Here is a 15,149-nt window from a genome sequence, read left to right as displayed (position 1 = left end):
TGAGCAAAATAAAACAGATTTAGGACACATCATGAAATCATGGATCTTAGACAAAGATACCCTTGATACCACATGACTCAGCTCTTTTCAGACATGACATATTTTACCGAAAGTAATATTACCATTTAAAATATGTACCATGTGTGGAAATTTGAAGTAGTGATGCCATTGCTGCTTGGGATGTCCACAGCCCATATTGGAGTGCCTGGCTGGAGGCTTGTATATGCCTGTGGACATCCATCTTTCTGGTGATGCATACCAAGGCTCAAGTATTTGGGTCCCTGCAACTTGCATAGGAGAACCAGGATTGACTTTAAGCTCCTGGCTTTAGGCATTCAGGGAAGAAACCAAAGAGAATATCTGTCTCTCTCTCTTTTTCTTTCAAATAAAAGAAATAAATCATAATATTGATAAATATATATGAATTTGTACTGTCTCTAAAATTGTTTTATATACACATATTTCCCCATTGTATGTGTGTGTATTATAACTTGTATGCAATAATCATGCTTATCTTGAATATTGAATTAACTGAAGAACATACAAAGCAATAACAGATGTTAAGATATGTCAAGATGAATATTTATTCTTTCAATTTTTAATTTGCTCTTTTAGAAAAGAAAAGAAAACCAACATTCATTCATGCATCAGAATATATCACATACATAATACAGGCTGAAGTTAATGCCACTTTGTCCTTTGACCAAAATGTTTCAACTATGGATATTACTTTCTTATTCATAATACTCACATGCTTATTTAAATGAAAACATTTTAAATTTGTCAACAATGGTGACACTTAGGACTCTCCTTTATTTCTTCTGCACCCTGAATAATAATTTGGATAAAAATTGATGCCACAGTTACAGATGCATTGGTTATCCTGTGGCTCTTTCCCCATTGTCTCAACCCCTAACTTTAACATCATGGTTCTCCGAGGTTTACAGGGTATAGCAGAAGGAGTACAGCCTCATCACATATGAATTCCCCACACCAAATGCTAACTGCAGGCTACTCAGGGAGTTTCCAATAGCTATCAAATTCCATTCCCTCTTTTGTAATCATAAAACCAATGCTATATTATTGTGAGAATGAATAAGAGTGATGCTTATAACTTGTCTGGTACACAGTAAAAATGTTTAATAGATGCTACTTTCCACCTCTACATTATGTACCTTTGAAAACTGTTTACAACTCAAACTTTAAATCAAAATAAACTGGAATGAAATAAAGCTGGATTTCATAATCAAACTGGAATGAAACTCTGAAATACAGATTATATTTTTGAGAATGAGGAAGATATATACTCAATTTGTGACAAACGTGTAAACAAATGAAATCCTACATATGAAAGCTATAAAACAATGAGATTGCAAATGATATTTTTCCATTCTCCAACACTATATTTCTTGACATTTTTAATTCAGGCTTAGATGACTTTTATCATATTCACCTTAGTTGTAGATAATTTTGAGATCAATTTGTACATTAAATTTTGAAATTAAAATAGGCAATATTATGTACACTCACCAAGAAGGGCATGAAAGTTAAAGCCAGCATAGTAAACACAGCAAGATACCTAGTTGATTTTTGAAACTTCAATTCATCATCTCGAATCTCTGCAATCTTTTTTCTGTAGGCGGGTTCCCACGCGTAAAGTTTCAAGATCTGTAAAGCAATCAGACAGCCACTATTTGGCAGTCCAACATCACAGAAGGGAAAACAAAACAAAACACAATATACCAGACACACACAGTTGTGAAAGTACTAAAGATGGTATGCACAGAAAGGAAAATAAATCGCTTTTACTTTTAGCTGAATCAAAACATTTCCTTAAATTACACATTTTTTTGAAGGGCGGGTGGGGGAGGGAATCACTTTGACCTTGTTACTACTCAACAACAACTTCGTTCTGTCACACTCTGGCAACTTCGCAGCTTCAGACTGCTAGTCCAGAGCAGTTTCTGTGTGGCTAAACCTGTCCCCCTGGTGGCTGGCCTACTTCTCACCTCTGTCTACTCCCTTCTTCTTCCTAGCTAAGCTCTTTGTCTTTGCAATTTCCCTACAAATGATGGTTGGAGACTTCAACCGATGCTCCCATGAGGACTGGCGTTTTGAGATAGTGAGGTATTTTCTGTCACCTTGGGGAAGTGGGATCTCTCACTGGCACATTGTGTATAATGTAGAGTGAGATAGGCACACATTCACATTGTAGCTCTGTGTTTCACTTCATGAATCTGATTGAGCTGCAGGGTCCAGCTGTTTGGTCAGACATCAGTCTAGAGCTGACCCTCAGGTATTTTTTGGATGTTTTTAATATTTAACTTGGCAGTCTTTGAGTAAAGCACATCACTGTCCATGCTATCAGCCAAAGGTCTAGTAAGAAAAGCAGAGGTTCCTTAATGAGAAGGGAATCAAGCTTCCAGACAAAGCATTCAGACTCAAGACGGCAGCAGCAGGTGTTACCAGAATGTTCTATGGATGTCAGATTAATCAGTCTCCTGAAACACATGTCCCAAAACTTTCGATAAATCTCATTTGCACGCTGGCTTTCATTGGCTTTGTAAACATCGAGATGTCACTTTAAAAGCTCAGTCTTGGGGTATATGATATATTTTTCAGTAAACGTAAAGTATTAAACATAACGTCTGGCATATAGAAACTGTTCCATAAATGGTAGCTGTTATCAATCTTTTCAGAGAGGGATTTGGGACACCTGTTATCAGACCCCAGGGATTTCTGGCTTCTTCCACTTTTAAAGATGTGTTTATTTTGTATTGGAAAGGCAAATTTACAGAAAGAAGAGACTTAGAGAAACATCTTCGGTTGGTTCATTCCCCAAGTTGCCACAGGACCAATTGAGTCAATCTGAAGTCAGGATCCAGGAGTTTCTTCTGAGTCTCCATGCAGTTGCAGGGTTTCTTGGCTTTGGGCCATTGTCTACTGCTTTCCCAGGCCACAAGCAGGGAGCTGGGCAGGAAATGGAGCAATTGGGATAGGAATCGGCACCCATATGGGATGCAGGCATGTGCAAGGCCAGAACTTTAAACACTGGGGTATGATGGCTAGCCTGCTGCTTCCGCTTTTAAATTATCACTATTGATCGACATTTGGAATGATTTTCTAGGCTAATAAAGTAAGAGTTTCTATCTGAAGTCTTGAATTTTGCTCAACTTTTGGATAAATATTTTTCTTTTTTGTCTACCATGATTTAGTCTTGCTGATAATGCAAAATTTGCCTTTCAGAATATCGGTATTTAAGATGTACACACATACATTGTGATATACATTTTTGGACTAGTTAACTTACCAGGAGCCACATTTAGAACTCATCACTTTTGGGATGTAGAACTATCCTAAATAATCAGCAAACTTTCAGAGCTGCTTAAGGCTGCTTAATTTCTCAAGGATGCGTGACTGCCCTTTCATGGCATCTTATATCTAACAGTAACTTTTAGCTCATTAATTTGTATACTGATGAAATTTTTCAAGTCTACTAACACTGAGCATTTAGAAATTCTAGCAAATCTGTGTGTATGTGTGTGTAAATTATATCTTGTGCATTAAATAATATAAGTGCCATAAAGACAGAATTCTTACACAATTTTCAATGCAAATTTTGCCCCATGGAAAAAATGCGGTATATTTTCAATTTATGATACAGGCACAACAGAGAAATGATACATATAATTAAAGGAAAAATGTGTGAGGTTTCAATCATTTTAGCTTAGACAAGTAAATTGGGCAGGTTTCCTGAACAAAATTAATTTGCAATGTAGCTTTTGCGGAATTTCATCTGTATGATTATTTCTACCTGATATAAAAGAATTCTAATGATATGTAGCACATCCCTTATATAAAACTGACTTCATACTGACAACAATGTTATTGCCACTCTTACACACTTCATTTCCTCTTTTCCACATTCTTTCTTAAAATGAGCAAGATTTTTTACCTTACAGGATATATGTCTTTGACTGAATGACATAAAAAAGAAAATGGCTGCATTTTTATTTAGCTTTGCATTGAAATCATATTTTAGTAAAAAACTCCCTTTAATCCAAATCCGCCCTCAACAATGACATGCATTAGGAAGCATCAAAAGCTCATGGAAAATGACACCAAATAATTAATTCACTTTGTTGCAAAATCTGAAACCGTTGCATTTATTTCACAATACGTATTTAACATCAACTTTTAAATAATCTCTTGGCTATTATAGTGAGATCAGTGTAAACTTCACATACTGATTACTTTATTGCCATATTCTCAAAAATAAAAATATAAAATGTAAAATCAAAAATATATCTTTTGTTATTACCTTAATTCCGTGAAAGATTTCTTTGAGTAGTTTTATCTGTTTATCTTTGTTCTTCGTTTGGCTTTTCTATTTCATGGAAAAAAAAGGAAAATTGTATTGTGGGGTAAATTTGTACTTAATATTCACATATTTTCAAAATACAGTCAAGTTTTAAATATAAGACTTAGTTTGGAAAAGCATTTTAATATTTAAACATCGTTATTTGACGATGTTAAAAATATTTATAAACAGGTAACTTAAAAGTAGCAGTAGTTACATTGAACGCAAGGTAAAAGCAGTTGCTTAAAACAGATAATCAAAATAATGTTCATGTTCTACTAAAATGACCAAAATTTCCAAAAACCTCCATATGATCTAAATAGACCAATATTTTTCTGTAACAGAAATGACACAAAACTAAAAATCTCTAAGTCTTTCATTAGTTCTTTGCCAATTAAGCAATTAAAATGCATATTTTATTTGGCTATTTCTTTTTCTTGGAGAGAGGGAAGGAGAGTAAGAGATTCACTGTATATTCCCTGGCTCACTACCAATTGTCTTCAGTACTAGGACTGAGCCTGCCTGAACTCAAACGTCCAAAACTCATTTTGAGCCTCCTGGTCGGATGACAAGGGTGTGAATATTTAAGCTGCAGCCTGTGGTCCCTCCGAGTGAACATTCCTGTAAAAGTGTAATCCAAAGCAGAGTCAGGGCTGGATTCAGGGAGTCCTAATGGCATGTGAATGTGCCTAGCAGTGTCTCAATTACTGTACTAAATGCCCCACATTTTCAGAATATACATTTTCCAATGTCAACTTTTTGTTTATGCCAATTCTATATGATTGTGTAGTTACCAAGTCACAGTATTTTAATTGTATATGTATTTCTTATAGAGCTCCCCTACATTAACACAGACACTTTGTATTGTAATACAAATGGCTGTATCTTCCAAAGGCCCCATTTACAAGTCAGTACTCTAATAATACTGTTTTTGCTATTTAAAAGCATACTTATAAGTATCTTTGCACATAACACTAGTTTCTGTGACCATTTTAAAGCTCTAGATCATCCCAATAATATATTTCCATTTCCAAGAAACAGATTTAAATGTTATTGCTTAAAATGAGATATATATTTGTAAAAACTAATTAAAATATGTTCATTTTAATTAAAAGCAAACCTACCATTCTAAGTACTAGTGCTTAACACTTCTTGTTTATGTTTATTGCTTTTAGGTTACATCTATAATGACAAGCTATAATTTGAAAATTTCAAAGAACTGCTGAAATGCAATGTAAATTTTCATCCTTTAAACATATTTAAACTGCAAACCCAAATCTTCTTCTTCCATCTAATTCCACTATTGCTCCTTTATTTCTAGATTATGTCTGTGCTGATACACAGTTTTCTGATGTTTATCTTCATTTATTATTCATTACACACCTGTGCATAGGAAACACATTTAAAAAACTAGACTAACAATATGTTTATTTATATTCATGGCACATTTGTGGATGTGTGAATTAGTGGAGTCCTTCCTTATGCTAGGGTTGCACTTTCTGTCGTTTCAGTTACCCATGATCAACCATGGCCAAAAATGAGAAATTAAAATTCCACAAATCAACGCTTGGTAAACTTTAAATTGTGTGCTCTTCCGAGTATTGTCAGGAAAACTGATGATCCACTTCATTTGTATTGGGACTTGAATCATCCTTTTGTCAGAAAAATCCCTGGCAACTAAGGAAGGTCTGGTATCTACGTATGTATGTTTCTTAAATTAGCTTCATCACAGTGGGTTGTGATGTCTCTATTCCTATAGCATAGTGCCCTGTGCCTGACATGGTAGAATACCAAAACCTTTTTTGACAGTAAGGTGAAAGATAGAATGAATTAATCCTGTGAAGCCTTTGCAATGAACCTTTTGCATGTGTCACCCTTTGCTCTCTGTAAGCCATGAGTCCCCACCTTTAGACAACCCCACATGTCTGATCCAAGGCTGTGCATATTCTGATCCCACTGCTTCATGTATCTTTGGCACAGATGCTCACGTAGAATACTCCCCTGCCCTATTGATAGATCGTTTTCTTCCCAGAACCTTCCTGCTGCTGTAAGTAAAATGACATGCTTGTTTCCCCTAATACTTTGCTACATTCCTTCATAAAGAACTACCACAAGACAAGAAGTTGTTAAAAAAAAAAAGTTCTCTACAGAGGACACAGAGAAAGAGATTTCAATGTGCTATGTCATTGCTCAAGTGCTTGCGATGATCATGGTTAGGCCTGACTAAATCAACGATCCTATAACTCCATCTGGATTTCTCGCATTGGCAGCAGGAAGCCTAGAACTTGGCTGTAATCCACTGTTTCCCAAGATCATTAGCAGGAAGCTGAGTAGTTAGCATGGAAGTAGCAGGCCTGGAACCAGGCAGTCTGATATGGCAAGCAAATGTCCTAAGCTGTAGCCACAATGCCCACCTCTGTTTGGATTTAGTTTCTTTCTTTCTTTTTCTTTTCTTTCTTTTTTACTTGTTTGATGCCCATCTGACCATTCAGCCCTTTAGGAGCTGGGATTTGACAGGATAAATATCTTTCCCATATTGCTTGAATGAGTAATTTTGGAAAGTTTCCATTTAGAATTTTTATTTTCCATATAATATATAAATATGGAATTCATACATATATAAAGCTAGCTAGATGGTTGTTTTCAACTCAAACCAGAAATCTAGCTTGGTTGACATGTGTAATCAGGCAGCCAGTTCCTTACCTTCAGCTTTTTTATTCTAATGGCCACGAAAGCATTTATTGGTATAGCAAGCACCAGGATTGCCATGCCTGCTAACACTGCTGGGCCCAGCTCCTGCCAGAGTAGTAATATGGTCATCAGGATTTGAAATGGAGCTGACCAAAGGAGATTGAAGCTAGCTGCGAAATCCATGAGCTGCTGGGCATCTGATGATATTAAGTTGATAATTTCCCCCGTGGAATTTTTTTTCCGAGAAGCATTTGATAAGACAAGGACCTGATAAAATAAAAATCAAAATATTTGAGAATTCTGTAGACTGTGACGCATGTTTATAATCAAAGAATGAAAACGTTTAATATATATTTTATATATTTACAAAAATATGCACAGATATTAAAGTAGTGGGATCATATGTAAACAGACAACAAATCAAGGAGATAAAATTACTGACCAAAATTCACAGCTTTGGAATCTACTGAGCAATTTCACAGAGTAACATTTAGCTAAATCTTGTAGTCAAGATTTCTTCCCAAGCGATTAAACACCCACAATATGTTGTTAAGTTGCAAACCACTGGTGATTTCTATAGTAAGCCTCTCCATTGATAACCCCTCTGTAATGCTGCTCCATTCAAATGCCTTCAGTATTAAAGCATGCCAACAAATCAATGAATACCGATGAATGCACTTTTCTAAAAGGTGCAGAACTTTGAAACAGAATCTCAGTCCTCAAGGTAGAGATTGTGTGCTTGTGTAGTTAGAAACACCCACCACACATATATACGCATAGGTGGATTTTCAGTGTAAAACCAGCTCAAAATAGCCATGGAAAGCTGAAAAAGCTTGATGGAGCTTACCTTTCCACCTGTGTATATTATGACTATTTGGTGCCTGTGTGCTGAATCCAACATCCTTAAGCATAACTAATAATAACTAATGCTAACCTAGAACTAAGAGATCTGATAGAAATCCGTTAGTTTGATTCTCTGCCCATATAAAATTGCCAGTGAACACCCAAGTACTGAGGAAATTATGCCTATACTGGGAATGAGGCAAGCAGTCGTCTATATACCAAAACCTTTTGGAGTTTCCATTACATTGATTCAATGAAGCTGGAGATAGCAATCATAAATGAGATATGAAACTCAAATTTTGTTTACTAAGTGAATGAATAGCAGAGAGGAGACGCCTAGATGGAAAATAATTATCAAGGATCCTCAGTGGAACTCCTTTTTAACATTGTCTAGCTACTAGCAAAAGGGCTTAAACCAAGATGGGCCATAGCACCAAGCAGAGTTGTGGTGGTACAGCTTTGAGAGTTCGCGGTATGAGTGCATCCCCACAATGGGACCTTACGGCTAGGGTCAATCCTCTTTTTCATGTTTGACACAGGAAAGCACAGACATTTCTGTTACTAACTAGTCAGGGGAAGTTGTGCATAACAAAACAGAAACCCTGAACCTACACAGCTGTATCATGAAAAATGAAATAAAAAAGAAAAAAGAATAAAACTGCTACATGAGAGATGAGAAAAGCTAGTCAACTTAAATAGTTACGAGTTCATCAATATCTCCTCCAAATAGAGCTCAGTAACTTTCCCTAGGAGGTTGATGACAAGCTAATACTGCAAATAAAACAAGACAAATCTAAGTGCTGTTTCTAATTTCAATAAGAAAATAGCTATTGTTTCTCATTTCAGAACTGAATGTGTCAAACATTTCAGAATCCTGGACTATTAAATACCTCCAGTCTCTGTTATGTGGTGTATGTCAAGCAATAATTTTCCATTAAAAATACATTTTGTAACAATACAAAGGGATGCCTGTATTTCAATTTCTGCTCACAACTGCACAGAGAATTGCAGTATATTTAAGAAATATATATCTGTGTGGAATTTGAAAGTTTTTTAAAAAAACTTTCTCCCAAATTAGAAAAAGGATGTATTGCAGAAAGTGAAATGATGAAAAAAAGTTCAAGGAATACAGGTAAGTTTCAAGATCTAGCACATGCATTCACTCGCACACACACACGTGTGTGTATACATAAGGATATAAGGATATATGTATAATACTGTGTCTTTATAAATACACACATATTTATTCCAATTTACAATTCTTTAATATTTAGAACAATGAAGACACAGTCTCTAGAAAAAAAGGCCACAACATACAAACTCCATTTCTACATTTTAATGACTTTATTGACTAAAGGCAGCTCAATTGCCATCAGTGGAACTTTTTATATATATATTAACATTATAGCTACAGCTAGAACTAAATACGACTCTATGAACATAAAAGTATTTAAAATAATACACGGAGATATGTGCTTATAATATATAAAATGTATAACCATAGAAAATGATATTGTACTGAGTATATTTATAGAAGAAAAGACTATGAATGTTTTAACCACAAAGAATAAAATCAATGTCTACCCTGATTTGAACATTTCAAAATATGTGCATGTATCAAAATTCAGATGATATCCATAAACACCATATTTTAAAGTATCATGTAAAAATAAAGAAATCCGAAAATAATACATGTGCACACACACACATTTTACAAGTAAAGAATGATGAGAAATCATTACAGAAAAATAGTAAATGCTTTCTGTGAATGAAAGAAATTTTCTAAGAGTCTTGGAAGTACATGCTAAACTAAGTTTAAAATTCACTTGCTGTTATCTTGGTCAAATTTATTAATTGTAAGGATAAATAAATATCCTGAAAATCAGCCAAACAAGAAAAGTAATCTGAATAGGACAGGTCATCGTGAGGTGGTGATGATGTAGCTGTGGTGTCCCCTCTGTCACACCTTCATATTGCTAGGAAGAATGGTCACAGTGGAACCGGGGGTCTGTAAGAGGATATTTAAACATCTAGCCAATGAAAATAAACATTGTTCCAGAAATTTGAATAATATCTTAAATCTATTAAAATTAAGCCCATTTATCTTTAAATTCACACAGCTCATTGCTGAGACCAAAGCACAAATATATTTTAGTGATAAATATGTATATATATATATAATACAACATACTTTATGAGGAATTAATAAATTAGGATGAGAGCTACAATATAAAAATATTATGTAGCCATTAACTTTTTCAGTGATATAATGTTAGACAATGGTTATCATTCAATTTAATAGATTAGGGCTAAATAGAAGGCATAAAGACAATAGGAAAGAGTAGCAACAGAGAAATTTGAATATTGTTGAGTCCAACTTCTTTTAAAGAAAGACAAATGCATGTACAAAGAATAAGGATGTTAAACTACACTGTTCTATTTTTTCCTAATCACTTTATGTATGTATAAGGGAGTAGTCCATTTACAAATTGGAAATTCATTACGTTCTATACCTTTTTGTAGATCAATCCAATTACAGCTGTTCTTATTTTTGCAGAGGTGAGCAAGTTAAAACGCTGATATTGCTGAAGAATCAGACTTTGCAAAAACACTACAACAAAAAGTGCCACTGCATAACCATATCCACTCCAGCCAGAATCTGAGTTGTGTTCACACAAAATGATCATTTGCCTGAATGTCAGAAAATTTAAGAAATAGAAAGAAATGTTAAGCATTTGAAATAATTAAATCTCAGTGAGTGATAACTGTTATAGAAACATTATGCAATCACACACACACACACACACACACACACACAGTTCCCTACAGGTTCTTTGTAAAATTATTTGCTGAATTTAGCATCTTTCACCTTTTTTTTTTTTTAACTCAGGCATTAGAGAATGAATGAAATCTATAATTATGTTCACCTTATTAAATAACTGCTCTCATCTAATGTGAGAAAATTTGAGACAGAGACCTTTAAAGCTTCTTATTTTTTAAAATGATTCATTCTTCCAAATACGACAATCAGAATCTAAAGAGGTTGATTACTAATGATGGAACATGTATTCAGTGTTTTGGAAGGTTTAATTTATAGTTTAACTTTGGATTTTTTTTTTTTGAGGAGAGAGATGTTGTCAGTGTGAGAGGTGAGAAAAAGAAAGAGCAAGAAAGAGGATTGAGGCTGGAAGCCAGGACCCCAGCATGGAATTCAATGAAGTGGATGGCAGGAGCCCAATGCATTACTTTCAACACGTCTAACTTCTCTCTTCTACTTTCCTTATTTCCTCTTAAATTTACAGATGCCATGTTCACTCTGAATAGGACCCAGAGTGAGTACCCAAATGAAGATGGTTCTCATTATAATTTCCTTGGTTTCTTTTGAATCTCAGCTACTATGATGATTAAAATACAGAATTTATGATATCCACCTTAAAAAAAAATATTGGGAAGTAAGATATACTAAGAGACAGTGAGGAAGATCTTCCTTCCAATGATTCACTCCTCAAGTGACTGCAACTGCTGGATTGCACCAATCCGAAGCCAGGAGCCAGGAACTTCTTCTAGGTCTCCCATGCGGGTGCAGGATCCAGGGAGTTGGATGAGTAATGGGGCCGCCGGGATTAGAACCAGCAGTCATATGGAATCCAGGCACTTCCAAGGCGAGCACTCTAGATGCTAGGCTACTGTGTCGTGCCCTATGATATCCACATTGTATTGAAATTTTACATTTTATCTCACTTTTAAAACTGCATCTATGTAATTGAAAACAATACCTTAAAAATTCTGCATATCTGCAGTTTTATGCTTCAGTTAACGGTGAATACATTTTTAGCTTATATTCAGATATCATATGTTCATATGTCATTTATTTTGCTGCTCTTAGTTTATTTAACTAGTTACATTTATTTCTTGGATAAGATGAATAATGTAAGCCATTTTGTAAATATAGCTTCTTGGGCCCGGTGCGATAGCATAGTGGTTAAGGTCCTTGCCTTGCATGCCCAGGATCCCATATGGATGCCAGTTCTAATTCCGGCAGCCCTGCTTCCCATCCAGCTCCCTGCCTGTGGCCTGACAAATCATCCAAGGACAGCCCAAAGCCTTGGGACCCTGCACCCGCATTGGAGGGCCGGAAGAGCTCTGGTTCCTGGCTTTGGATTGGCTCAGCTCCCGCTGTTGCGGCTGCTTGGGGAGTGAACCATTGGATGGGAAGATCTTCCTCTCTGTCTTTCCTCCTCTCTGCATATCTGACTTTCCAATAAAAAATAAATAAATCTTTAAAAAAATATAGCTTCTTCTCATGAACTCAAGAGATAATAAAAATATCTTTGCCATTATAAATATATATAAATAATAATAAATAAAAAATAATAATCATTATAAATAATAATCATAATCATCATTATAAATAACTGTGAGTAAATCATCAGGTTATCAGAACCAAAAGGAAATCATATTGAGTAAGGCTATTTATGTAAACTTTTCTTGATGAATACTGAATTGTAAAGCTCATTCTTTATATATATACTTATTTTTAAAGAGAGCTGTTAAAGTAAATATCTATTATTTTCTATCTTTTGTTGAAGGTTTGAACACATAGATAACATGTAAACAATCAAAAACCATGTTGACTGGCAAATTCTCAAGCAGGCAAAATTTTTAAGAATTCTTCAAAAATATTTTATTAAAATCAGACTTTAGAATCAAGAATAGCAGTGTTTTTTAAACTAATATGAAGGCCTCTATTTACTGAGAATTAATTGGAACATCGAATATTGTCAGTGACTCAATGTATTCTGTGCCTGGTGTGGATATTTTAGCAACAGGATCTTCCATGAAGGTTTATTGACTATCGTTGAAAGGCAGGTGACAGGGGGTTAAGAGACACAAAGTGAACTTCCATGCACTGGCTCACTCCTAAGGGCAGGAACCAGGAACTTCTGGATCTCTGTTGTGGGTGGCAGGGTTTCAGGAACTTGGACATCATATGCAGGGGTTGGGATTGTGGGTGAGGGTAGGCACAAGGATGGATCTTCCTTGGCTGGAACTGGCACATCAACGCAGGATGCAGGCAGTAGCAACTAGAGGATTAACGCACAGTGCCACAATGCCAATGTCAGCTCTGGGCTGCTAAAAGGGTTTCTAGGAGATGTTGGCCTTTGGAACACAAAATCACCTTCACAAAAGCAACTTACTAAGTGCCTAAGTGTCAAATTTCCTGAAAGAGGAGAACTAGTCAGGAAAACAAGAAACTAAGTACCTGTTAGCAGGTATCAGGGTGGTTCCACAAAAATAAATCAGAAAATACTAAGAATAGCCTATGTTTCATTTATAGAAAAGAACAAGAAAACTAGGTTGATGAACAATAAAACTAGGTTTTGAGTGACATAAAGTTGGGAGAGGGTAGGGCAAACAGAGCAATCACATAGGAACATATCTGCTCCACTAGGAAATTAATGAAGGCTCTATTTTCACAACAGTCTCCTTTTACCTATGGTATCATTGTCTGTCTTTTTAGGTATGATATACACAACTACAGACTGAAAGCACTTAATGGGAAATTCCAAAAAGAAACATCCATAAGGTTAAAATAATTTTCTTACAGTATATTGTTATGGTTGTTCTTTGTTTTAATTGGATTTGCTTGTTAATTTCTTACAGTGCTTAATTTATAAATGAAGGTTTTTAAGGGTATGTATGTAGAGGAAGAATATATAAAATGTTTAGAACTATCCATGATTTTATGGTACTGAAATGTATCCCTTGCAGATAAAAAAAGGATTATTGCATATATATGATTGCATCTGAGTCGTAATAATGAGATGATGTCCTCTCAAGATATATTCCTCTCCAAAGCTTTTCCTTTTTATATGAAAAAAATATGTCTCCAAACTACCATATAAAGTTAACTGGCCCAGACCCAAATTTGTCCACATAAACTCATAAAATCCCTTCAGATTGCTGAAGTGTTCCTTAACATAAAGCTTTTTGGGTTATTCATCTGCTCTGATGAGTCTCTTAGAAAAGCATAGCTTTGGATAAGTCCATCTTTCATTTATTCACTCTTCTACAATTTATAAACAAAAACTTCATAAGGTGAAATGTATTTGAGTTCTATGAGTTTGTGCTCGGTTTTGTTCTGGCAGCTTGGGCACTAGAACTGAATAAAACAGGGGCTTTATCCGGAAGAGCGTTTTGTTAGTTATCTAGGCAAGGAGAAAAGACATATCAACTGACTCAGTGTTTTGCAAGTCTGACCAAACAAGGTGTTGCAAAAATATTTCACAACGTAAGGACATCATTCTCCAAGCCCCGAATGTTCTGCCTTATCCAGATATTGCAAATTTGAGGGAAAGATGGAGACACTGAATCACTATGATGCTGCTATTTTAAGAATGATTGTTGTAACAACAGAATCTTCCAATTTCTTGAGCACTGGCCTTGGTCAATGCAAATCAGAACGTCTCTAAAAATGATTGAAGAACCCTTACTACTTTACTAGTTGAGAAACTGAATTACATTTTCTTAGTTTGGACTAATGTGGACTGAACTAGGGATTTACATGAATAAAACAACCAACCTAGTTTCTGAAGCAAAAGACTTCTCTGAGCATTCATGAATATTTAACCTAAGGAAATTTGGTTGCTATGTAAGTCCAAAACCTGGAGAGTTCTATGCCCAATATAAACATTCAGAGAGATTCTTGCAAGAAGCGACAGGGGACAATGTTAGGCCATTTCTACCAGTCTTACTTAGGCGCAAGGCAGTTAAGCCAAGAAGCAAATCTGAAAATTCCAGCGCAAGCCCCTGTGGCTAACTAAGCTGATCCAGCCAACAACCAAAGCCAAGTAACAAGACCCATGGTTTCAATGGAGTTGCTCCCACTGTATCCAGCTATTTAAGGTGCTGAGATAAGGTCCCAAAGATTGTGAAGAGAAAAATCCATTCCTGTTTGATGCCTCTGACCATAAATGGATTTCCTGCTGTTTGATGTAACTAAGCTTTGACACAGTTCATTCTGCAACATTAGATACCAGAACAGAGCAGGAAAGGAAAATGCTGATCATTGCTTCTGTTACTAAGATTTCTGCTAACACATGAGACAATGACATAAGGGATTAAAGCAAAAGGAAATATCTGTTACCAGGAGTTGGAAGGGTTAATCTCAGAGATAGAGGATTTATAGTTCTATAGACAAGGAAGCCTAACCAAAATTGGAGTGAAAATAACCTTTAGAGATTTCTCCTTTTCC

General features: G+C 35.4%; 1 protein-coding gene across 4 annotated transcripts in view; it reads right to left on the bottom strand.

Annotated features, from left to right (window-relative positions):
• The window catches only part of LOC121156755 (multidrug resistance-associated protein 1-like), a 76,528-nt gene that overhangs the window by 48,052 nt on the left and 13,327 nt on the right, over positions 1-15,149 (bottom strand). For all 4 annotated transcript variants that reach the window (XM_040980634.1, XM_040980635.1, XM_040980636.1 and 1 more), the window contains 4 exons: positions 10,408-10,585; positions 7,064-7,318; positions 4,322-4,387; positions 1,531-1,668 (listed from right to left, as the gene is read on the bottom strand). In XM_040980634.1, the coding sequence (XP_040836568.1) occupies positions 1,531-1,668; positions 4,322-4,387; positions 7,064-7,318; positions 10,408-10,585 (637 nt within the window). The remainder of the gene's footprint in view (positions 1-1,530; positions 1,669-4,321; positions 4,388-7,063; positions 7,319-10,407; positions 10,586-15,149) is intronic.

The sequence above is a fragment of the Ochotona curzoniae genome, unplaced genomic scaffold (assembly GCF_017591425.1).
Source record: "Ochotona curzoniae isolate NIBS_2020 unplaced genomic scaffold, NIBS_Ocur_1.0 contig_3498, whole genome shotgun sequence".
NCBI lineage: Eukaryota > Metazoa > Chordata > Mammalia > Lagomorpha > Ochotonidae > Ochotona > Ochotona curzoniae.
The sequence above is the reverse complement of the archived record's forward strand: the minus strand, read 5'-3'. Positions and strand labels throughout refer to the sequence as shown.